At 35.7% G+C, this 26,723-nt stretch overlaps 1 protein-coding gene across 2 annotated transcripts in view; it reads right to left on the bottom strand.

Moving 5' to 3' along the window:
- DPYD (dihydropyrimidine dehydrogenase) overlaps nt 1–26,723 on the bottom strand; it is a 788,803-nt gene that overhangs the window by 202,234 nt on the left and 559,846 nt on the right. For both annotated transcript variants that reach the window (XM_026497557.4, XM_048220250.2), the window contains exons 17-18: nt 9,925–10,045; nt 8,968–9,087 (exon numbers count right to left, since the gene is read on the bottom strand). In XM_026497557.4, the coding sequence (XP_026353342.2) occupies nt 8,968–9,087; nt 9,925–10,045 (241 nt within the window). The remainder of the gene's footprint in view (nt 1–8,967; nt 9,088–9,924; nt 10,046–26,723) is intronic.

The following is a 26,723-nucleotide window of genomic DNA, read 5'->3' as shown; positions in this document are numbered from 1 at the left end:
AGAAGAAAAATTACCATTAAAGCCTTAACCTAGAAATTTAAAAAATATAAATGTCATATTATAGACATACATTTTGTTAAAGAGAAATTCTATAGGGCAATCCATAAAAGATGTTCAAACTTAAATGAAAACAGGATAAAATTTGGTGAGGAAGTTGACTGGAAATACTAGTTCAATGGAAAAAATTATGTAAAACTTTCAACTATTATTTCAAGCCTGTTTATGTATTTTTAAATGAGTCATGATGAGTATAAAGTCACCGTGCTATTGAGACTCTATTAGGTTTATTTAAAAGAATAATGTAGCCATTCCATCTTAAGAATTAATATTTGCAGAATGTGGGAGACTATGTCTTTTATTATCACTTAAACTTATGGCTAAAATTTGTAAGGTTGACTTAAAATGGGTAAGGAGTACATAATTTATATTTTTTTAAATGTGGGGTATTCGTGGGCATAAAAATTTGAAGAACACTAAAATAATGGGTATAAAATCCTTACACACATTGAATCAAAGTATTAGACTCTACAAATGCATAGCAAGTGAAGTTAAGCTGGCCTGACCAGATTCCGTTACCTTCTCTAGTATGATCCTTCCTTTATCATCAGTCCTGTGTCATCTGGGCAGTCTGCACCTTTGAGCATCAGACACTGGATGGGTCTCTTGAGAATGCACTATGCCCCACACTTAAAGACCTTTTAGAATTTGGGGTAAAATATGCTATCAGGGATTCAGATAGTATTAAATTGTTGGGGCTGCTTACCAGGACACTCTTTCATTCAGGAAAACTGCAGGAAGCTTCTATGATTGACAAACAGTATTACCAACAGTCTATAAACGTAACTTTGGAAGACTCTCAGTGTGTAGTATAACTATGCTAATGGCAAGGACACTGCATTGAAACAACTTCTCCCCACGACATTGGTTATCCCTTCCCTTCTACTGATAAAAAGGATGCCACTGTATGGGGATGACAGGCAAAACATAAAGGATGAGACAAAAGCAGGAGGCTACCAATACTGCTGTCTCCTACAGTTTAAGAGTCTGAGGAAATAACTACATTCATTGATATGTAAGTGTTTGTTCTGGGAGAGAACTGTTACTATTCAATATGTTAGAAGAAAAACATGGTATTGCACAATCATGAGCTTAATTTTACCCTCGTCTGCCTCTGACACCTGTTTCCTTTCCAAAGGACTACTTAGTGGCACTTAGAATGGATTTTCTTTGCATAACATGGTTTGTATTCAACTTTAATTCTTAAAAATTTTTTCATTTTTGAAGTATAGTTGATATACAATGTTATATTAGTTTCAGATGTACCACATAGTGATTTGACAATTCTATGCATTACTCAACGCTCACCACCATAAGTGCAGTCACCATCTGTCATCATACAATGTTATTACAATATTATTGAATATATTCCCTATGCTGTACTTTTCATCTCCATGACTTATTTATTTTATAATGGGAAACATTTAATTTTAAATGGAGTGACATATTCTTTCTATTCTGAACACTCAAATACTGTTTTCTACTACTGTTCTCTCTCTTTTTTTTTAAAGATTTTATTTATTTGACAGAGAGAAAGAGAGCACAAGCAGGGGTAGCAGCAGAGGGAGGGGGAGAAGCAGGCTTCCTACTAAGCAGGGAGCCCAATGTAGGGCTGATCCCAGGACCCTGGGATCATGACCTGAGCTGAAAGCGGAAGCTTAATTGACTGAGCCACCAGGCACCTCTTCTACTACTTTTCTTAAGAATGAATTCTGATCCTATTTGTCACAATTTGTTTCAGAGACTTAGCTGTGGCCAGAGATTCTAAATTTGTGTCTGGAATACCATGTTTCTTGGATTTTACCACTGATTAATCTTTTGGCACTATTTTGGAGATAAGATCTCAAATCAAAATACTCAATGACACTAACCTTTCTTCATTTACCGTTCAATGTGGATTCTCAGGCCTTCCCAGACCTCTCAGGTAGGAGCACAACAACCTGTATTCTAATGAGTCCTCCAGGGTCTGGGGCACACTGAAGTTTGAGAACCACTGATCTACCAGAATCTCACCTCACAACAGGGCTTTCTATAAGTTAAAACTGGCTCCAGATTAGAAGGTAAATAAGAATATTTCCCTTGACAACATACATAAATCCTTACACATAAAATAATTGTACGTATAAATCATAAGTCCAAAAATTAAGGGTTAATCTAATTTTGATTATGTAATCAGGCATTTGCTTCTATCAGGTTTTAAGATATTCAGCTTCTGAGAGCCAATGACAGTTTGATAGTTCTCTCGATGTTAGGGATAAATGTGTTGGCTTTATAGTCTGGGCAATGCTGGGGAGTTTGGTCTAATGCTTGGGGATTTAAGCCGAGGAATGGTTAAGGATGGTGAGGAATCTCATTCTAGTCATGCCCTCCTTTCCTAATTTCCCTTTTCACCGTTTGGTCTTCTTCCCCTTTTCCTTAGGGAGCTGAGTGATTGATAGCCTAATCCAATGACTGTATTACAGCTGCCTCAACTAGGACTCTTTTCCTTATCATTAGCAGTTAGCCTATGGTTAAATTCACAGCTCACTGCTTGGTACAGCCCCTGAGATTTAAGGGTCTGGCCTTTAGAAAATATTTAACATAAAACTGAAATCTTGACATACTGAGAACTCAGTTCTCTGCAAGGGCTTCTTTAATTAATCCAATGTACTGTACCATTGTTCTGTATGAGACGGTGACATGGTGAACTGTTTCTGAAGCTTACAGAGATGTGTAGTTCTAAATTAAACAGTCACTGACGTGTACCTACACTGATTTTTTAGTACAGTAGATATGCATGAATCTGTGAATATTTAAATTCAATCTCAAACAGTGACACAATACTCCTTAGTTTTACTTTCATAATAGAACATTTTTTGATTAATTTCAAGCTTGAAGTCATTCTTTATGGAAAACACACACACACACACACACACACACACGCACACGCACACATACACATACAGACGAAAGAAATTTAATAATTCATTAGCACTGCTGCAAAGGTAAGTTTTCTTTTATGCTTGTCAGAGTCCTTTGGTTTACAAAGTCTATCGAATATTTTCTTAGGAGGTGATATAGACATGAATTTATTTTCCTAATTTTGAATAAAAGGAAACATATATAATATCCACATGGCCATGAATGTGTTGGCTCTTAAATACTTTTTGATTTTACCATTTATCTGCAGGACAATAGTTATTTTAAAATACCTAAGGAAAGGATGTAGACCTTGATCTATGCTTTAAACCTTTGCCCTTGCTCCAGTCCGTCGATGAGCTGTAAGCGTCTATGAATATGGCAGCTGAGTCCCAGATGAAAAATTATGCATCTCATAAACTGCTATTCTGCTGAAATGTCAAGCCAAGGCAAGGCTGTACCTCAAACTCAGCACTTGGCATTTTCCTTCTGTCTGCTTTGTTGCCATGAAGCAAACATGAACAGTGAGGATTTGTGTGGGGCAGGTAGCAGGCGAGCTCACCGTCAAAAATCTATTATTAGGGCTCTGATCTCCTGAACAGACCAACGACAGCCAAACAGTGTAAAATTCGGGCTCCAGGAAAGGCAATATAATGCAAAAGGGGATTCTTTGTCAATCTGTACATGAATATATTCAAATGAGCTTGATTTAAATGAGAATACTTCTAATGGTGAGCTTCTCTCAACCAAACTGATAATTTATAATGAAATTTGTAATTCAGCATCTTTATTTGATATGCCTACTTTGACTGTTCTGCAAATATACTACATATATTTATATAACAAGGTCTTTAATAATTTGATCAGTTAAACTTGTGATGGCCTAAGAATATTTATGTGAATAATAGACTATATCTTTTTGCATTATTTTGTACACACACAGACAAAAAAGAAAAGAGATGAGTGAGTATAAAGTGAAAGGTTCTCCTTTTAATTATTCTTTTTTGGCATAATTTATCAGTGCTTTTTTTATTCATTTAAATGTTACCTTTATTTTTCAGGTTATTTTAGATATTTCAGTATTAAAACCTAAGCTCTTATTGATAAAGATGGTGACAATAGATAGTCGAAATTTTATGACAGTGAGTAGGCGTGTTTTTCTAAAAGGATTTTATGCATCAGTAATTATGTGATTGACAATAAAAAAAGTCCAGCCCATTAACAACAGCTCCTCATAAGAAAAAAAACAAATCCAATACTGCACTTTATGATATAATTGTAATGTATGGTGTAAGAACTTAAAGTAATCTTGCCAAAATCTTCAGTTGCTTGCATGTGTGTAAATAGCTATTCAAAGCAAATTGTAACTTTTGGGTTTTCAATCTACTATGTGTTCTGTCATTGTCCTCATTTTACAAAATTAAACTAATAAATACATCAAAATAAGTTTAAGTTCATGAGTGGAATGGGTTAAATTAAATTTGCTTTTAAGTAATGCCCAGTACCTGAGTTCAACACTGCTGAGTCACTATATGGTCCCAATAATCATGCTTAAGTAACTTTTTAAAACACGAACATGAAATATTGATTTTAAAATGAAAGCACCTTTAGGAGGCTTGTAACTATGAGAACTCAGAGTTCAGTGCCTAATAGCCCAAGCAGCTGGATTTCAAATCATTCATTATTTATTTGAGAATATAAGGGCATTTATGGAGTATGCCATTGTCATTTGTTAAGAAATACACAATCTTCTCTTAAATCTGTAATATCCTATATGTAATTAGTAAATTTGGGTTCCTGAAATAGAGATCAAATCTTGAAGGCCATCTTTGTTGAATTATTCAGAAATCAGTATTAGAATTTTTAGGTATTACTGTCAAATAAAATGTGTTCTATTGTTTTAACTGAGCAGGTTGGCACAGACAATAATTTCAAAAAGCCATCCAAAATTGAAATTGAGAACAAGATTTCCTTTTTTGAGTAAATAGAACAAGCGTGGTAAATAAAATAATGTAAAACAACGATTTTATTTTCCAAGCTTATAGGAAGTGAATTAATTGAGTCTAAAGCATCCATCATCATTTCAAAGTGCCTTCTGCAGAAAAATTTCATATCTTTTCCCTATGTGTGGGTATGTGTCTGTGTTTCTATGTATAACAAACAAAATATATACAGGATAATGGAATTACACAACAAACTCCAAAAATATGCCCATCCCCCATCAACAGAAAGACACTTAAAACACAACAAGGAATAAGTCCCTCAAATGAATTTACCCCCTGAAAGATACTTGATCACTGTTTCCCCTAAAGCAGCTAGAAATTAATAAATACCATCCTCATGAAGTCAGTTGCAAGAAAGATGTATCTTTGGGTATGTCATTCAGGACTCATTCTTAACCACATCTCAAAGAATCTTATCCACAGGGAAGACTGACTGTGAAAATGTCACACCACAGTTGGAAGACGCCATTTACCTAGGTGATAGTAATCACTGAGTGAAGGGCTATCTTTACATTCCTCCATTATTTGTGGATAAGGCCAAGAAGAAGGTCAAAATTTGAAACTAAAAAAAGAAAAAAATAAATAAACTAAAACTAGGAAAAATGATCAGTAATTCACTCAAGGATGGGGTTCATAAATAATGTTACTGATGAGATCAGTGGTTCTTCCAGAGAAATTAAAGGCATGGAATCTCCCGCTAGAAACAAAACACAGCAATAATCTGCTCAACTGTTTGGTGACATATGAACTAACTGTTGTTTGATAATAAAAAAAAAAAGTTTTCTGCATGGATTCCGGAAAAAGGAAAGTGAGGTGGTAACAACTTGCAGTGTAAAGTCCCTACTTTACAGAAGAAAGGTAGGGAATGATGATACTTAAGAGTCGGTAATTTAGACAGAAGTATTTGTATGGTGGAGAGCTTAATTAGCCATCTTGGCTCATGAAAAACTTCCTTATGAATACTGACTAAGCTTACTTTTGATATTGTTCTTACTATGAAATCACTTTTAATTTTATAATTCAACCTTTAATGGACTCATGGAGCATGAATCTTGCCAGATATTTCTTCAATTGAAATTCAGGTTTATAAATCATTCCATTATGAATGTGGTTCATATGTTTTGCCCCCACCAGCTCCCACCCCCCGATTCTAATCATCTATAGATGAGTTGGAAAAAGGCAATTTCTAAAATAACAAAGCTGAGGATGAGAACTTGAAATCTCTTGCTCTTGATAAAAAATTTTAAAGTGCAACAAATAGAAGTAACTTTGATGACTTCTGGAGGCTTCATGACTTCTTTTATCAAAGAGCTCTCCCTCTAATCAGTAGCTTCCTGAATTTTTGAAGTTAACCATAATAAAACAGTCATTTTACATCACAACCCAGTATAGAAATATACACATATATACATATATATATACACACACGTGTGTATTACGTATATAACTGAAAAAGATGTTTGACCAATGTTTATCCCATCTGTGTGCAAAGCATTTTGACATTTTTTTCTGTTCTACTTGATTTTTTAAATGTTGATTATAGTTCTCTAACTTGGTTCCATAGTACATTCATGAGTTGGGAACCAAAGTTTGAAAAACATTGCTTTAAAGTACTCTAGAATTCAGACTAATCATGTTTGAAATAATTCCACTGACATTCCTTGACTGAGGTTCTGTCTTCCCAACGCTAGTCACTACCCCTTATTAGCTAATATGCTTTAGAAAGACATTACAGAATGTGACTATTTTTCTGTAGTATGTGCAGTACCCCAAGTACCTCATTATTTCCCCATTTTAACAAAACAAAACCTTCATGTCAAATAGCAGCAATCTTATTTTGAGAAAAAAGAATAAAGACTGAATAGAGAGCTGGAGAATCCTGAAGGGGAAAAACACTTTTCCTGGCAATGGAAAGTATGTGCTGTATTTCAGGTGGCTATCCAAAATTGAATACTTTTCAGCTTTCACTTAAAAAAAAAAAATCTGCGATTCAAGCTGCTCTTCTAAAAGCAGACACTCCAGTGTTCCGAGAGAATACTTGGGAAAGTATTAGCACTGTGCTGTGGTAATTTTTTTAATCTTATAAAAATATCTGGCATATTTTGTATGACATTCTACATTGAAGCAGCATTTGAAGTCTTGACAGCCATGTTTGATAAAAGTAGGAATGGTATTTAGCCATTTTGATATTTCCATCATTCCTAAAATTTGAAGCCATTATTATTTAACACAGTTTTGGTGGGCTAGGTTTTGTTATAACTCACTCTGAAGGTACTGTGTTATAAAACTTGCTTCTGTCCTCAAATATATTACTATTGCCTGTTTAAACTGCTTTTCAGATTCTATTACCTTTAAATTAAAGCAAACACTGCTTTAAAGGAGAAAAATTCTATCAATTTTGTCAATATGGAGAAAGGCTATTTTCAAAACAGACTGTTTAATGTGAAGGGACTTAATATAGAACCTATTAGAAATGAGGTACAAGCCCTTAAAAATGTTAGGGACTTTTCTGTGGTTTAAAATGAAAGTTCCACCCAGGCTTAGCTGAGCTTATAGCCCAAGTGAATATTTATATATGAATTTATAAATCTTAGAAATAGAGTTTCATGGAAATGTTAACAGGCCCTGAGGTATAGCTGAACTTGTTTTCAGGTAGCACTGTAATTTCCAGTGTGTGTATGCTTAAAGACTACAACACAAAAGACTTTTCTAATGCTGTAATTTTGTAGTTTTATTAGACTGAGTTACAGTATGGGAGAATATTCAGAAATTGCAGCTTAAATGAGAAAACGTGAATGGTGTTACTTATATAAAATACTACTGCAATAGTTCTTTTATTAATTTTTAATGTTCAGCACCCTCTGTGACCTCCTTTATTCTCTTGCTGTCAACATGGCAGGCTGGAAAAATTGAAATGGGCTGACAGAAAACATAGTGCACGTTACAGCCCAACTCTGGAGTCTCTTGACTCTCTTTCTGCTGCACATGCTAACGCGGACCACGTTATCCTGCATTACAATAATATTTAAGGCTCTGTTTGATAGCTCCTGATAAAAGAGAGTTGTGTTTGGACCCTGAGCAGGTGCTTCTCGTCAGCTTTCCTCTTTCTGACACTGTGGGAATGGGAATGGCAGTCAATTAAAAGCAGAATATAATTTTTAAAAAAATCATGGCTCATAGACACACTTCATGTTCTCAAAATATAGTACCTCAGAATGGATAGCGTTTTATTTGTGTCTACCCAGCCTCTGCCAAAAGCATATTTTGGTCTGATTCAGCAGTGCTTTTGTCAAACAGTGGGACACTGCTATATTATGTATATTTACCACTGCCTCTATCACCAAGGAGACTAATCCCCATACCAGTACAGTCCAGAACCTTACAGCATTGTCTTTGCAAGACCAAGTTCATGTTGTCACAGCAACGGAGTGCACAGGGCAAAGATACTGAACGACATATTGGGATTAAAACTTCTGCTTCTGTTTTAAATGCAAGTGTTTGATGATGAGAAAAGACAGGCAAAGTTGTGAGGTCTGAAATGTCCTCTCAGCTAACGCCATAAATGCGGTTTTAAGAATTTGTTTGGGACAGTTATAAAAGCAAGATTTTTTGAAGAAGGTAGATTTCAAAATTCTAGGAAAAGTGAAACAAATTCAGACTCTGAAAAAGATATTATCATTAGGGTGCTTCTGTTTTTCCCTGAGACGGCACTGGTATTAGCCCTTACTAGAGAGTGACAAGACATCTGTGAAATTCTGAGGCGAGTGTAGACCACGAGAGAATAGAATTCACACATATCCCTATCTTGATATTCTCTCGACTTTTGCTATCAGTCACTTGAGCCCTCACACTCAATATGTTCCATCTGTCATAACTATTAGGAATTTTGACCAGAATGAGTTATAAGAATTTGGGATCATAAAAGACATGATGTACTTGCTTGCAACATGACCTCTGAATTTTCAGCAACCTTCAAGGAAACAAAATGTAAGAAGAGGGCAACACGTACCAGATACTCCTCCGTATGTAGTCCTCTTCCCAAAGCCCACTGCTGGCCAAGGTGTGCTGTCGGCTTTTAATCCCATTAGACCTGAGACAGTGTTGGTGGCTGTAACACCATCTGCGCCACCTATGAAAAACACTTCATCATTTACCTGCGGTTTTTTAAAGAGACAATGGTCAAAAGCCATTCAAACCCACACAACCCAGGAACATGAACACTTCCTCTTGAGAACATTTCCTTCCCTCAAGTGACTTTACTACTTTCATTCCTACCATTATGCTTAAAATGCTAGATATAAAAATTTTTAACTCCTATCAATTCATTTTTCCATTTATTATACAGATGCCATTATACATTTATAGATGCCAAATGTTTTGAATTTGGTGTTATTTCCCAGGTAGTTTACAATACCCTTGCAAATCAAGATGCAACTTGCATTGGGTAGGGCACAGCATACATGATTTATAAAACCATTCGCTGCATGAATTATGTGTTCAATAGATATTTATTGGATGTATGTTTAAGGCGGTACACTACACCCTATCAAATATAAAGGGAACTCAAAAGAAATTTCATATTGTGGAAGCTGGTCTCTTTTTGTTTTGTACTCTAAAGTTTCAAATGCTGCTGCTGGATTGTTACATTACGAGGTCATTTATTTTGGAGTGGTTCGCTGTGATCGTGGTTTTGTTTCTTAATTCTTTGTGCGTGAAGCAGGTGTTTATCAAGAAAGATTATAAATGTCCTTGTTTTCCCCGGCCAAAGTGTGGAGTCCATTTACTAGCTTGAGTCCAGGTGTGAACCTACTGCATTTGTGATATCAAGTGCTCAATTTAGTACTTTTCTTAAACTCTCAACAAAGATAGACACATATATTTGTGGCTAAAGATATACTGTGGTATGGCTACATACTTCAGGCCCACACTTCCATAACTAGACAAATGACACAAGTCTAGTTCTTACCTTCCTTTGCAGCTCTTGCGATGCTTACGATATCAGTGACATTTGGGGTCAACTTGGCAAAAAAAGGAATCTGAACAGCTTGCCTCACCCAGCGACAGATGTTCCGTACCAGCTCTGGATCCTGTTCAAATAGGTCCGTTAAATATAGAACGTAATTAAGGAATTGTGATCCAAATGTGTACTGGAACAACAGCAAGGCTGGATATGTGCAAGACAAATGCAACTTGACAATGAGCTACATGATCTATTTCTCAATTCCGCCTCAGTATTACACCTAGATTCATTAGGGAACTAAGGTTAACACACTTCCAGTGAACTGCAAATTCATCACATAAAGGTTAAATTCCTCAAGGGAGTCTTTGGAAAATAAAATTACGAAGAACCAAATGGAAGTGTTTTCCACTACCAGTTAAATAATACCGGGAGTAAAACATAAACTTCTGGTGGTATTTTGGGTAAATATTACAGAATTTCCAGCGACCTCATTGGCTTAAGACTAATAAAAATACTTAAGCTGCTGATTCCTGGGTGGATGATATTATACCCGAAGCCTGTTGTTTCCATTATTAGAAGACTTAGTCTTGATGAAGTATATTCAAAAGAAAATCCGTGACTTCCTTATCAATCTAATTATGATACATAGCGTATGCTAATACACAATAATTCAGCCTTGGATTACACGAGCTGATCAGTAACTTAAGTTTACTTTTGTGAGTGTTGCCAAGATCTGTGAAGCACTTTTCAACATTCATCTACTTGAAAGAATTGATCAAAATGACAAAAATGAAATAAAATTATCAAACGCTCATTTTTAAAAGCAAGGGATAGACATTTTCCTGTGCCTGTTTCCTGTGATTTTTCAGGCTTCTATTTTCTCACGGGACAAGTATCATTTGGAGGGCAATCACCTATCCTTTCCACTGAAAATATCTTAGCTGTAGCAATGTTCTTTGATTTCAACACATACAATAGTCCTTTTTTTTTTTTTTATTACTTTTAGTGCAAAATTTATTCTGACAGGTACTGATAATGTACTTTGATAAATTACCTTAAAATATGCAATAGCAATTCATTATTGAACTTGGTAATATTATCTTAGCAAGTTAAAATGTTTTTTGAATAAAAGAAAAACCCAGAAAAATACAGACATATATTTAAACTATGAAACAGCAGGCAAGTATATCATTTGTAATTAATATTTTTATATGTAAGAAAGTTGCTCTTTGCATTTTAACCTTTCAAATTCTTTTAAGATGAGATTTCTAATGTTATAACCTTTAGAAAGAACCTTTTCACTTACGTTTAATGTGTCTTGATCTGTCATCTTGTATTACTCTAAAAGTTATGCGTGTATGCGCTAAGATACAGCAATGAGGTAATTTCCGTTGATTGTTACCATCTCTATTCAGCAAAACTCATAATTTTAACAAAAAATCTTTGATTTGGTTTGTTCTCTTTTCAGGACAGTAATTTCTTCATTAAACATAAATATTAAAAAAGCACTATATGGAATACTCTACAGGGCATACTGTGCATTATGAATAGTAAAATCTGGAGACTTAGCTGTACAAATTCTAACTCATGAAAATGGAGATCTGCCCCTGCCCATGCAATGTTCATGAAATATTTATAACCGCTGCATTGGCATTATGAAGGCAGTTGCATCTTTGTGACTTTCATTTTTAAGTTATGAATTTCCATGGGACTTAGCCTAGAAATGACAGTAACTCTAGATGATATGAATTGCATGTCCTTTGTGAAAGCTCTCTTTAAGATAGAATTTGACAATAATTTAAAGATCACTTGAATTGCATAATACGTGGAAGGGAGCCTATAAGAATTACTGAAACAAATATAAAATAGTATTTTGTTCCAATAGAGTAAACACTAATAATCTGATATAGGCTTCTAAGTGACTTTCGATACTATTGACCACCATGTCTTAATAATTTACCTTGAACATTTGTCACACTTTTTTTCTGTTCATTCTCACCAGTTGGATACTTTAAGTGAATGCCTTTTACACATTGTTTAACAATTTGGAATTTGCTCAAAGTTTTTCAGTTTTTGAAAAAAAAATACAGTCCCTTGGTACCGTTATTTACTTGAATCATCTGTCTCTAATTTGAGATACCATAATTGGACCATCCTATACTTCTATGAGTAAGGTTCCTGGTTTTCAGAAAATATTTTTTTCTTATCTTCATACTCAGCCAAGCCACTTGCTAACTAATCTTCATACCCAGCTGAAACAGAATTTGATTACCTGGGAATTTTAAAAATAACTTCTGACTAATATTATTGTAAAAATTAATGACTGTTCTTTAAATTGTAAAGTTTTGCTTGACAGACATAATAGGGGATATTCTAATACAACTAGAAATGTGGTGAGGCTAATGACATGATAAAATGAATCTGTATGGGGCACCTGGGTGGTTCAGTCATTAAGCGTCTGCCTTAGGCTCAGGGCATGTTCCCAGCGTTCTTGGATCGAGCCCCACATCAGGCTCCTCCGCTGGGAGCCTGCTTCTTCCTCTCCCACTCCCCCTGCTTGTGTTCCCTCTCTCGCTGGCTGTCTATGTCAAATTAATAAATAAAATCTTTTTAAAAAATGAATCTGTAATCTTTGGGAAATTAAAAGACAAACTGTAACTATTCACTTTTCTGCTTTCCTCACACTTGATAGTCTTTGAGACCTAAAAGCAATTGATAGTGTTTCTGCAACTTGACCTCAACTTTCTAGTGATAGCATCAGATGGTGTCCCTCATTAAAGCCAGTTTTTAAAATCTTATTGAAATGAACAAATTTTAGATAATTTCTAATGCCCCCCCTCCAAATCTTCAAGATAGGAAATAAAGGTATTATTTCTGACAAATTGAGACTCTAACATTATCCACACCAATAAAAAGGAAATAAAACCAAACAATTTTGGACTTTTTTTTTAATTTCTAGGCACAAAGCATTGTAGACACACTCAAAAAGTAGTTGTGTCAATGAAAGAAGAATAAATAAAAACTCTGAATATTTTCAATTGATTTCTTGATAAAGTAATCAAAATATAGACTATGCCTAGGTTTAAGAAAAACCTGAGTATATTTTTAAAATTTTTTTAAAAGATTTTATTTATTTATTTGAGAGAGAGCACACGAGAGAGCACAAGCAGGGGGAAGGGAGAGGGAGAAGCAGACTCCCCGCTGAGCAGGGAGCCCGCGCCAAGGCCCCATCCCAGCGCCCTGAGATCATGACCTGAGCTGAAGGCAAAGGCTTAACCGACTGAGCCACCCAAGCGTCCCAACACCTGAGTATATTTTATGATAAATAATACCTAAAAGCATGAAATCCAAGACTTCCTTATAAATCTAGGATGATTTTGGGGGGAAAAAAAGAGTGGATAATGATGGGAAAAAACACAACTTAACAAGACTCTTAAAGTGTCTAATCCACAAGAAGTCTACCTAGATCTTCCAGTCTTTATTGGGTCTTCCTACAGGTATTAATAATGCCTATCTCTGACCATGATCTGCAATCTCTCCCACAGCAACTGTGTGTGTGTAGGTGTGTATACTTTTTTAACACTTGTTAACGTTTTTGTTATTGATGTGATCAGCCAAGAAAGCTCTGAGGCAACAGAATGAGTTTTTCTGTGAAGGGGGTGTGTGATAAGATAAGCAAGAAGTTGCTGAAGCCCTTAAAGGCATGAGTGATGGGGCTGGGGAAGCACATGGTGGTCTTGAGGGTACTGCATTGAGGCGAAGGTACCAGACCAGACCCGCGAAGTGCTGACAAGAAGATGAAAGGGAGCTAGAGACAACGTTGGTCTCTTTGACAACTTTAATGGGGAGCCTCCCTGTGTCCACCTGCAATTAATACAGTCTGGAATTGATCCCTATGAAAACCAAACAACAACAACAACAAAAACTAGAAAATGTAGCTCTTTGTAGATTGTTTGCTGCAGTAGTTTCCAGTGTCCAAAACTGTTTTTAAAGCTTTATTTTCTATCTGGGCTATAACATAACAATTTCTACCTCTAGTAAATTTAAAGGTTAAATTTCTTTTAAAGCTTACTTTTCTATCTGGGCTGTAAGATAATAATTTTTAATCTAGTAACTAATATGTCTCTAGCTGCATATTTAAGGGTTTCTATAAATGATATACCCTGCTGCGTCTGAGACCCCTAAGATGACCTCTCCATTGTAGGGCAGGCATTTCCACCAATTTCCTAGGGCATCAAATCTCATTGGTTTCATGCCCTGTACAAAAGAACAAGCATTAGAGAATGAGGCTATGAGAATTTCTTGATAAGCTAAATTACAAGTGAAATTTTTGACTTTAAGAAACATTTCTCGCCAATTTACCTGGTAATTTTCACTCCGTACAATTCTTTTCAAAATGGCTTTCTTAGAAGGTGGCATTTCAATGAATCCACTGAAAAATTTTACCAGTTATAAATGTTTTCCACTAAGGAACTCCTAAGTCCTAATTCACATGAATGCCAGGAAGTAGCTAGCATTTTTATTATGTCCACTTCTCTGACAGAGAGAACTAGGGCCCAGAAGATCAATCTGAGTACCTATTTCACCTTCTTAATTTTCTTTCCCATTATCATGTCCTAAACCATCATCTTCTTTAGCAAAATTGCTCCCTAAAGTGAAATTCAGCCATCAATTGTAAACCAGAACTATAAAGGCTTCTACTTCATTTATACTTGTAAGACTAAATGTAGCTTCAGAGTAATAGGCAAACGTGATGTATTTATCCTTCCATGTCAATAAAATAGAACAGAAAGAGTTAACTACTCCAGGTAGAACTACTAGTAAATGCAAAGGTTGTGCACTAGAATGGGAATATTTTAAATTAACTTATGGTTTAGCAAGTGCTCTTTTTAAATTGGTTTTCCTGATTTAAGAATGCTAACAATAATACAGTCACCTTGGAAAATCATCTGGTAGTTTCCTAAAAAGGTAAACATGCACATACTAATCCACCCACCAATCTCATTTTTAATTATATATTCAAGAGACATGAAAACATATATCCACACAAAGACTTGCATGTGAACGTTCATAGCAACTCTTTCAAAAAACCTCCAAATTGGAAATGACCCAAATAGTCATTAATATGTGAATGAATATACAAATAGTAACTATCCACACACTGGAATATTATTCGGTGATAAAGAGAAACGAATCTACTGGATCTTGCAACAATTTGGGATTAATAAAAAAATCATGTTCAGCTAACAAAGTACACAAGAGTTTAAATGTCGTATGTTTACATTTCTATGAAATTCCACACACACACACACACACACACACACACACTATGCTAATAAGAAGCAGAGCAGTGGTTGCTGGGATTAGGGTTGGGGTGTGGGGGAGTGATTAACTGGGAAGAGGCATAAGAGAATTTTTTTTTAAAGGAAATTTCTTTTTTTTTTTTTTAAAGATTTTATTTATTTATTTGACAGAGATGGAGACAGCCAGCGAGAGAGGGAACACAAGCAGGGGGAGTGGGAGAGGAAGAAGCAGTTTCATAGCGGAGGAGCCTGATGTGGGGCTCGATCCCATAACGTCGGGACCACACCCTGAGCCGAAGGCAGACGCTTAACCGCTGTGCCACCCAGGCGCCCCGGCATAAGATAATTTTTGAGCGTAATGGAAACATTCTACAACTGGATTGTAGTAATGTTTACACAGGTGTAGACATCTGCTGAAACACAGCAAACTCTACACCTAAATGTGTTCTTTTTTTTTTATAGGTAAATTATGCAGCCACAAATTTCTTATAAAATATATAAAAAGAAACAATTCTAAGGGTATTTAAATATAAGTAAAAAAATGAAAGCTGGTGGCATTCCAGGCAACGTGGGTTCTATTTTTTCAACAACTATTCCTTGACTACAAGGCATTGAACTCGTTTGTGCTAGAGACTAAGATGAGTGGAACAAGGAAGGCAGAGTCTACTAGAAAACAGAAGTCAGACACATACGTGAAATACATGTTGGATGTTAAGTATAAAAAAGGATATCTTAATAATATTCTCTCATTTCAGATTATTTTAGAGCACATGGCAAGGGTTTGGCACATAGTAGGCTCTCAACAAATACTGTTGAATTGATAGAGTTCACACTGCATAAATTAACACGGGCTTTCTTATTTCAATTTTTCTCGGAAGAAAATAGACTATAAAATTATTGGGTCCAGGATAACCTAATAAACAACTGTTTTAGGTATTATGCCTTATGTTAGACAATGGTGATTTAAAAATATAATACACTATCCCTATTCTTAAAAACAAAATAAAACAAACTTCATAATCCAGAGGGATAATACATAAACATAAAATGTGAATATAAAATATTGTAAGTATATATACATGCAATGTATGTGTGTATAAAATATTTTATGTGTTACATATATTCTTTCTTTTCCACTTCCCTTGTGCCTTAAGTTGAAGATGACATGGAACTGCTTGTGTGTTCTCTCCTCCCCAGGCATTACAGCTTTCTCCATTCTGTTTCTCACTTCAGGCCTCTCTTTCTTCCTGTCTCTTTGTCCAAAATGTCCTTCACCTCTTGTCCCTTGGATGAACACCCTCAAGACAGCCCTCCATGACCAACCCTCCCATCCTACCGCAGCACGGGATGGATGAGTAAAGGACTGCTTTTAAAATACTTCCATAACATTTCCTTATTCCTTCATTTATCACAGTATTTAATCATCACCCATTTATGGTGTTTTTTATTTTCCTCTTGACTAGACTATTAGTCTTTTAAGGGATGTATCCTACACTTGTATCCCAAACCCCTAACATAGAGTCTGAGACATTAAACATAATAAATACTGTGTTGAATTTTAAAAATGAAGAATTCCTATCTAGATGTTTACCAGCTTTCCACAATGACCAAGAAAACATTTGTCTCTTCTCTTCCATGGAGCCAGAACAAGCTGGAGATTGGATAGTTCTTGCCCCACCAGCCAGTGGAGTTTGGAAAGTCTTCTGATGCATTCTCTCACAGGTTAAAGTATGGCCTGGCAATTCATGAAGACCTCCTGAGGTCCCAGGCTACCCAGGGCCCTTTCTGTCTGAATCCTTAGGGTATTGAGGCTTCTCTAAGAGTTTGTAACCCTAACCCTACCTCAGCTCCCAGTCCTTGGTCCCTGGGGCCTGGTGGGGGAATTGGCTCATATTTTTGCCAGCTAAAGGGAACTTGCATTCCTTTTTTATTCCTTTAAATAACATTTCCTGTGATATAGTTTATGCTGTTTTTCCTCCTTGCAGACAGCATTTCCTTGGTGTACCATTCCTCTGACATTCCTGGTGTCAGAGTTCCTATTACCACATATTTAGTCTCAGAAACAAATGGACAAGAATTATCATGCACTGTTTAGACAACTCTTCCTTAATAAATCTTAATCTCTTAACTCTAATTTTCCTAGAAGGTCCTTGAAAGAGTCAAGCCGAGTCCAGCCAACAATGGCCAAGAAGCAGGTCTAATTTTTTCTCCTAGAAAAAGACTGCTCTAAAGGACATGGTAGGGGACAATGATGGTGTCCTCGAGACAGTTCAGAATATTCTTAAAGAGTTTAAACGTCTACTTTCAGAACCTGCTGAAAGAGTCACCACTGTGGACCATTGAAAATGATTGTGTGGAAGTCCATGGGTAAAGAAGATTATACCTTTGTGTCTGAAAACCAGGTCTACTTAGCAAGGGAGTATGGCCAGGGAAATCAGTGTATATTCTAATTTCTACCCCAGTCCCATGTCTCTTGTTGATAAAGCCAATTAATGACAAACTCCTTAATAACAACATGAAGAGGTCACCTGGAAATTTCTTCTAGGTGTGTTGAGTCTTCAATACCATATTCTAAAGTATGGTTTTGCTTTCATAATCCATCCTGTTTGCCTGAATTCTTGTATTTCTGTATTTTATCCCTTGCCCATTTCTCTCCGTATTAGACGGCTTTGAGTCTTGACACCTGCCTGAACTGACCTGTAGTTACCCTGTTTGCCTCCATACTTGATCCATGCCTTGCCAATCACATGGAGGCTTCACAACGATTTTCCTTTGCTTCTGCTGGACATTTCCATCTCTATTTCTCTTGTCTTAGTTCTTATTATACTCTTTATCTCCCGAATCGAGATTGACAGACTCCACAGGCCTATCTTCATAGGCAAACAAATGCTTTTTGAGAACCATTAAGATACTTTAAAATCCTGTTTATTAAAGATTGCTTACTAAAAATCCTTAAAATAGTTTTGAAAATAGATTATTCTTTTTAGAATTATTTAACTAAGCTCCCCCCAGAAGCCCTTGATCTTTCCTTATATGTGAGTTGCTATTTATCTGTGAATTCAAAGGCTAGTATTATCTATCAAGCAAAAAGTGTTGTTCATAGTTTGTTTATTAATGAGGTTATACAGTGTAACCTGGAAAATCTTAATATATGGAGAAATAGGCTATGCACATGCTTTGCTGATACCACCAGTAGGGGTTCAAAATTGTGGACCAGCTGAACCAAACTGAAACTCAGCAGGCTTCCCAATCACTGCTCAGAACACACTAAAAAGACTTCAGTGGGTAATGAAGTGCAGGCAGTCGCTTGCACTACTGTGTATGGATTCATTTTAGATAAGGGCAAGTGAGTATTTAAGTATATAACAAGGAGTTTTTATTCTTTGCAGACTTCAGGCAGCTTGTCATTTGTTTTCTTAATGCAAAGCATTAGTGTAAACAGTGTAACAATTGATATTTTATACATCTGTTGGTCTATTCACTTAGCCTATGTTTTCCAATGCTGGAGTTGGAAAACAACCATAAGCACAAAACCTCACTATCTTTATAATCCCATATTGGTATGAATGATTAACTGACACGGGGAGGAGGCTAGTGTAGAACAGCCTTCTGCCCCGAAGCACCCACAATGCTGATACATTTAGGATGAAGAGAGTCTGGGGAAGTCATGTTTCTGTCCTGGGAACTTTATGAAATCTAAGCAAGAAGGAATTACTGCTGAGGCAATTTTAAATAATGTAGCGGAGAAAACCTCAATCCCTTGGCAATGAATGGTTTCAGCTAAGGGGAACTCATCCATAACAAGTTGGTACAGTTCCTTAAGGGATTTCTTCCTACGGCTGCTGTAAAAGCTAGAAAGAAATATCTAGGCCTTTGTTTGTTTTGCCAGCTCTGTGGACTGATTTCCCTCTTTGAGCTGAAAAGGATTTGGAGATACTAAAAGTGGGGTGACTTTATTGAAAAGTCTTTGTGTGAAAATATGGGATGGGGAAGATATTAAACATGACCTTTGCAAGTGTGATATTTATAAACTCTTGATATAAAATTCAGGGATGCTAGATTTTACCTAAAATTTTGAGCAGTCTGAACCTAACAATCATTACCAATATATTTATTATAAGAGTACCTGGTTTATAAGAGTATATATCATAAGATGTGTGTGTGTGTGTGTGTGTGTGTGTGTTTAAGGGGGGGTTCTCTATTTTAAAGTTTTTCTGGTGTCGAGAAAAGGAACCATGACAAGGTAACCCCCCACCGTCAGGGGCTTATAACAACTGTACATGGAGATGTCAGAAGGTAAGTGAAGTGCTTTGGGTAAAGGAAGAGCCAGTCTTCTAGGTCTGGGATGCCCTTCATTATCTTGCAGCATACACAGCTGCGCTGGTGACTCATCAGAGAAGCCCGTGACAAAGAGCAGCTCTTAATTTCTTGTTGTTCCTTTAAGAGTTGCTCTAAGGATTAGGAACTCTTTGGTACTGGGCTTCAGAGGGGAGGGGGGTGGGGGAATGGGATAGACTGGTGATGGGTAGTAAGGAGGGCACGTATTGCATGGTGCACTGGGTGTTATACACAATTAATGAATCATCAAACTTTACATCAGAAACCAGGGATGTACTGTATGGTGACTAACATAATATAATAAAAAAATTAAAATAAAAAAAAAGAAACTGTGGTACTAATAAATCTGTTCTTATTTCTCAGCATGTTTCCTAGTTATTTTTTTAAAGGTTTATTTATTTATATGAGAGAGAGCGCACGCAAGGAAGCCTGTGCATGTGTGCACACAGGGAGTGAATGGGGAGACAGAGGGAAAGCATCTCAAACAGACTCCCCCCTGAGCTCAGAGCCACTGGGTGGGTGGGGGGGCTGAATCTGATGCCAGGCTTCCATCCCACAACCCGAGATCATGACCTGAACCGAAATCAAGAATGGGATGCTTAACTGACCGAGCCACCCATTTGCCCCTCCATTTCTACTCCTAATCGCTTTCTCCTCTTTTTCTTTTTAATTCGTTGCCTTTTTGGTTCTCCAATTCAATTTTTCTAACATCTACTATAGAATCTGTATGTTTCAAAATCAAGCCCACAGAAGAGAAGAAGCAATACAAACAGAATAATTCTTTATTTTTTTGGTTGTCCTTTCTGTTTCATGCCCTTTCTATTTTGTGGGAAATTCCCACTGTATGAAGTATTAGTGGGACACAGAAACTATCCTCTATGTAATCCATTGAAGAGACAGTTTTCCTCTTTACTCTCTGGCAACCAAAAAACAAGCACATGATCTAGGTGTGGCCAACTGAAGCTCCCACCAAAAATTTTAATCTGACAATCAGAAAAGGTGTTCAAGTTGACTTGTGGTGGTATATGGCACTGTGTCTCCTGACAGGATCCAACATGGTGGTAGTGGGAGATGTCAGCACTGGTAAAGGCTGCATTTAAGCTGGACAATTCTAGTTCCCCATTGTCTGCACCCTTTTGGTTCAAGCCCCTTTTCAAAGCCTACTTTTCCTGCCTTCCCTGATTATCTAAGACATCTTATATCTTGCTGATAAATCATCTTTACTTCTGATAGCTCCTATGTTTCTGTTGCTTGCAATGAGGAGTGCTAAATTATATAGTTAGCCACTATCCATTACAGAGTGACCTTATTGCTTGAGTTATAGCACCATACTTCCTGATGGCTGCTGACCTCTTTTTATTTAGGCTAGGTGGTCATTTTTTTTTTTTTTTTTTTTCTGCTCAGGATACATCTAATCCAGTGAATTGTGGTCAAGGTAGCCAGGACACATGCCTTTTGTGGCCACTTATATACAATATGCTGCCTCTGGCCACTTTCCTTTAGAAAAGGATGACAGGCTCTTAACATGTTTAGTAAGAAAATGCCAATTTTTATTAAAAAAAATAAATCATTAATCATTAACCTGAAACTTTCCATGAAATGTGGGAATTACAGAGGAGTAAGGCATCAACTTTGTCCTCAACGAACTTACAATCAAGTTATAACCACTTAGGGCACTACCATTTGTCAGATTCAATAGAATATATAAACGGCTTTGGGATTACAGTATGTCTCTATTCCTCTATAAATCATTTAGCATTTGAATCTGACACAATGTGCAAGCTCTCATATAATTCAAGAGACCCTTGCAGAACAAAGTGATATGTATCACCCAGATCCAGGAAAACTTGATTTGAAATGTATTAAGAGTAGCTATGATTTCTTAAAAGATGGTTATGTAAACAGAGAGTGGTAACATAGCCCATAAGAAAAAATATCTTGAGGCACTGAAATTAAATTAAAATATGATCTCCCTTTCCCTCTGAATACCTGCATGATTACCAATTCGACAAGGATCTTTCATTTATCCCAACTCAACTTTACAAAAGTGCCTGAAGCCTACACCGTTGATAAAACAGCTGATGAAGCTTGCATGGGGGAAAAAATCTTCAAACTGCTTGATATACAAAATCATATTAGTACTAAAAACAGGTGGGTGTTTACTCTTGCAATATTCAACAAATGTAAAGTACCCAAAGGACTGCTAAATTTACATAGTTTAAAGTTTTGCCATTTTTTTTCACTTAGAAACAAGTATACTGGGTTGAACTTTACTGGGTTATGTAATTAACAACTAGATGCAGCAGCACCTGATTGTGTTTTTAGTTGGTTGGGCAAAGGCAGCGCCCAGCATTACAAAGATGACTTTACTCATACCTTTTCAGTACTAATGTACCCAGATTTTAACCTGCCACAGCTGATATCACAAACATGACATTCACATTCCTTATTACATTCTCCTTTCCCTGATAAGTAAGGGATTTGTGGGACTACCAAAAGCTATTGAATCTGGACCAATGTCTTTAATTGAACATTTGCAATCACCCTGCAACTAACCATGAAGGCTTTATGAATAGTTTCATTTTGGTACAAGAAACAGACATAAAAACAACCTCAAACAATTTGCTTTACTTGAAGTGTGTACAAAGTGAATGGGAACTTAATGGTGGAGTGATTACTTTTATTTAATTCTAAAGTGAGTGTGTGTGTGTTAATGTATATGTAGGAAGCGGGAGACAATAGTGAAGGTGATTATAGTTTGAAATCTTAAAGGATTCTCAAAATGACACTGGCTAGAGTAGAGCTTATGAAATAATATGCGAATTAGGAATACATAGGAAAAGACTCTAAAAAATGGGAATGCATGACATGAAGGAAAATAGAAAAAAAATTATTACCTATGAAGGGAGCAGGCAGGAGACATGGCTAAATGGTTCAGTTAGTTTTGGGTCGGCTTCCTAAAGATTCTGTGCCTTATCCATTAGGCAACAGAAAACATGGCAGGCCATATGGTTAGATCCGTGTTGTAGAAACATAATTCCATATACGTCTGTGCGGGTAAGTAGGATAAGGCAGTGCAAGCAAGGAGACCAGTCTGAAAAAAAAGGGCCTAAAGTAAGGAGTGCAAGTATAAATCAAGAACTTCAGGGAGACTGGAATATCATTTTAAGGAAGAATATAAAAAAATTTTCAAGATTAAAAGAAGTGTTGGGGAATGAAAATCAAGAATAATTTTGTGTTTTGACATTGTTGGGGATAGCAATTTCATCAACCAAGTGAGGAAATACAAGAGAAGCTGGTTTTTGGAGAAATGATGAATGAGCTTCAGATATGTTGAGTTTGAGGTTCCTTTAGGACATTTGGTTGAAAGAATCTGGTTGAGAGCTAACAAGAATCTGGATCTTAAGAGGAATTTTAGAAGTACATTTTAGGAGTTGTTCACATGCAGATGGTGGTTGGAGTCTTGTGAATGGAAGAGAGGATAGAAAGCAAAGGACTTAAACCTTGAGATCATTAATACTAAGGTACAGAAATCTTTGAAATGGTCAAAGAAAGAAGAGACCAACCAGGAAAAATACAAGGGAAAAGAGAAACTCAAATAAAAGAGATGTGGGAGTAGATCTTGATACAAAATACCACAAAGAAATCAAATAGGATGAGAACTAAAATGTAGGCAATAGATTACACTACTTAGAGTCACTGGCAATATATGAGTACATATAGCTAGACATAATAGGAATGGAAGGCAGATTATAATGGATTAAGAAGTTAGTATTTACAGACACATAGAGCCAAAGAAAATAAGTTCTGGAAGTACCAGAACTTAGAACTCTGCTTGACATAACAAAGTGTATGCAACAAATATATGCCAATTAGTTATCATTTTGTAGTTACCACAATTACAACTAACTGACAGTGAGATTATTTGCTATTTTATGAAGCAATGCCTATATGTGATGGTGAAGAGACAAATTTTTAAAGGAATTGGTTGTAGCTTAAGCAATATTTCTGAATTCTTACAATGTGTAGTCAATAACAATTGGAGACCTAAAGAATGAATTTTGTTAAATAAATCTACAATTGAAATTACAAAAACAGAGAGGACCCAAAGAAGTTATTTAGGGCATATAAACATACTAACATACACTCAATGATTTATCAAGTGCTCTCACAGTAGTAATTTAATTGTGCTTAAATTATTCTAGTTTTTTATTTTATGTCAAATTGTCCCTAATGAAGAAAGGGGAACCCTCTTACACTGTTGGTGGGAATGCAAGCTCGTGCAGCCACTCTGGAAAACAGTATGGAGTTTCCTCAAAAAGTTGAAAATGGATAACCCACCAATTGCACTACTGGGTATTTACCCCAATGATACAAATGTAGTGATCCAAAGGGCACCTGCACAGAGCCAAACTATGAAAAGAGCCCAGATGTCCATAGACAGATGAATGGATAAAGAAGATGTGGTACATACAATGTGATACTACTCAGACATCAAAAAAATGAAATCTTGCCATTTGCAACAACGTGGATGGAACTAGAGGGTATTGTGCTAAACAAAATAAGTCAATCAGAAATATCTTTTAGGATATGGAATTGCTGCCAATTTGAATCCTGCATAAGTTCATATTTATGGTTATACCAATAACTTGAATTATCCATATTAGAGTGGTAAGAGTCATATATATTATCAGCACATTCAAAATCAAGTATATTTCTCTTTGGATGTAATCAGGGCTACAAATATACACTCTTAACCTTGTTTATTTCCAGTATTTAATCCTGGCTTAAAAGATGCTTGACGAGCATTATGCTGGCTACTAAAGGGTAAGGGCATGAAATATTTGAGTAACCATGCATGAATGGCACACTAGATAAATATCTTACTCTACATTTAAAACACAAATAACACAAAAAAGAATAACTACCGGAATATCTTTTATAGAATATCTTATACCATATTTGTTAGTTTTGATATTTGATACTGATATTTTCATTTCTATGACATTTCCCATAACTTCTACAATAACAAAAACATACAATGTATTTAGACTTTTTTAAAATTTCAAATCCAAACTTTAGTATAATTTTTATTATTATTTATGCATATAAAATCTTAATATACAAAAACATTTTATTTATGTTTCTTCTTAATTAGGGAATGGACAACTGTTTGAAATTAAATATCCTGTAATTCATCTTGATGCAATAGAAAACAAAGCCATAAAAATAAATGCTGATTTTCCTGGCAATAAAAAAAATCAGGGTGCGTTCCATGTCAATGAGTTAGCAGCAGCTCTGAAGAAACTGTAAAAATGATCAGTGTATTTTCTTTTATATCATTTTATTTTTGTTGTTCATTGTTATAGCTATTGTTTAATAAAGATCTGAACTTGTATAATAATTAAAATCCGTGCCATGTTAAGCAATAGGGTAGCATCAGCCACATATTCATCTTATTTGCATAAGTAGCGGGCCACATGTTGTACAACCTGTCCTCAATGATCTTTTCCTTATTTGATGATACCCACTTATTCATTCATTCATTCAACAAATATTTATTCAACTACTTCCTTGAGTTGTTGGAGTTTTAACAATGAATAAGAAAAAGTCACTGTTCTCATGGGGTTCGCATTCAAGTAGAAAATACAATAAGGAAAAATGAATAAATATGTAATACAATTTCAAGTAGGTAATAAAAAATATACAGCAGGGTAAGAGGAGAAAGAAAGAAAGGGTGACTGGGGAGTGGGTGTAGTACACTGGAGATGGGCTGCTTAAGTGAACCTCGAGGAAGTCAAATTTAACTCTATGTAATTTCTTTGACCAACACATCACTTTGTTTTTATAGTGGATTAAAATTATTTTCATTTTATGTAGTTAAGTTTTTTCTTTGCTCCTAGATTTTGAGTTGTTCAAAGACAGGGGCCATATATTTTTTTAACATGCAATACCATCCATAGAGGCAAGCATAATACCAGTACACAGTAGGCACAATAGATGTATTAATCATTGACTAAATATTTATTGCTTTAGATGAGATGTGACTCCAAAGAAAATGCTATGATGATATGTTTTATATGATCAATACTTGTTTCTATTACCCAGTTTTATTTATAACCCAGTAACAGGAAACTGAGATGTAAGAAACTGGTAGAAAGCTTATAAAAGTTAGGCTAATTCTTAGCCAGGCAATTCACTTATACCAACCACATTGCATGATTCAAATTTCTTGCGGAACAGTGTATTGCTAAATTTTTAGATGAGGTCATTCACCAATAGTTAAAACTGCAAATGTTTGCACTCATGTTCAAACGGGTTGTGGCTAGATAGATTTTCTTCACAAAGGAGGGAAGGAAGGAAGGCAGGCAGGCAGGCTAAAGAAGACGAGACTAAAGAAATTGAATTAACTCCTCCAAAGCACTATGGCATTTGGTTTTTGTTACAAATTAAATAATAGTGCCATCTGTTTAGAGTAAGCTTAAGAATAATGGGTAGTTTTTCTTTTTCAGACAGAGATATAGGATAATATAAGATTAATTGAATGTCTGTGCTTTCATTAAGAAAATAACTTTGATTAAATTTCTACTTAAAGCTATAAAATGCTTACGCTAGAGCAAGAATTCAGAGAAATACAACTCCACAGTACTAATGGACTATTCTTGTTACTATCTATCTATTATCTAGGAACTTTTACATTAGCAGAAAGAATGCTTTATTTCTCTCATCTTCAAGTTTTATATTTCCAGGTCCTTTTTTTTTTCCGCCTGAGATGCTTCCGAGATAAGCATTGTTAATTATCTTCTTTTTGTGTACCTAGGAACACTGACTGAGAACGCACTTGGTGTTTCTGGGCCTACATCAACTGTCCAGAGACACACACCCCTCTCGCCTAGCTCTGAGGTCTGAGCTGTCTCCTTAAAATGATGGCACATCCTGTCTGTGCATGAAGTCTTTGAGACAGTGCTCCTGTTTCCATTTTATAATTTATTTACTTTAAAGGGCCAGATTGTTTCAAAAAAAAAAAAAATTCAAACAGCTAAATAAAAATGCACATATACAAAATAAAATTATTTAAAATTTCTCATAAACAGTTTTTACTGAAGATGTACACATGTATGTGCGTACATATGTACGTACATATCCATATGTACGTACATACAT

This window comes from Ursus arctos, unplaced genomic scaffold (assembly GCF_023065955.2).
Source record: "Ursus arctos isolate Adak ecotype North America unplaced genomic scaffold, UrsArc2.0 scaffold_12, whole genome shotgun sequence".
In the NCBI taxonomy this organism is placed as follows: Eukaryota; Metazoa; Chordata; class Mammalia; order Carnivora; family Ursidae; genus Ursus; species Ursus arctos.
The sequence above is the reverse complement of the archived record's forward strand: the minus strand, read 5'-3'. Positions and strand labels throughout refer to the sequence as shown.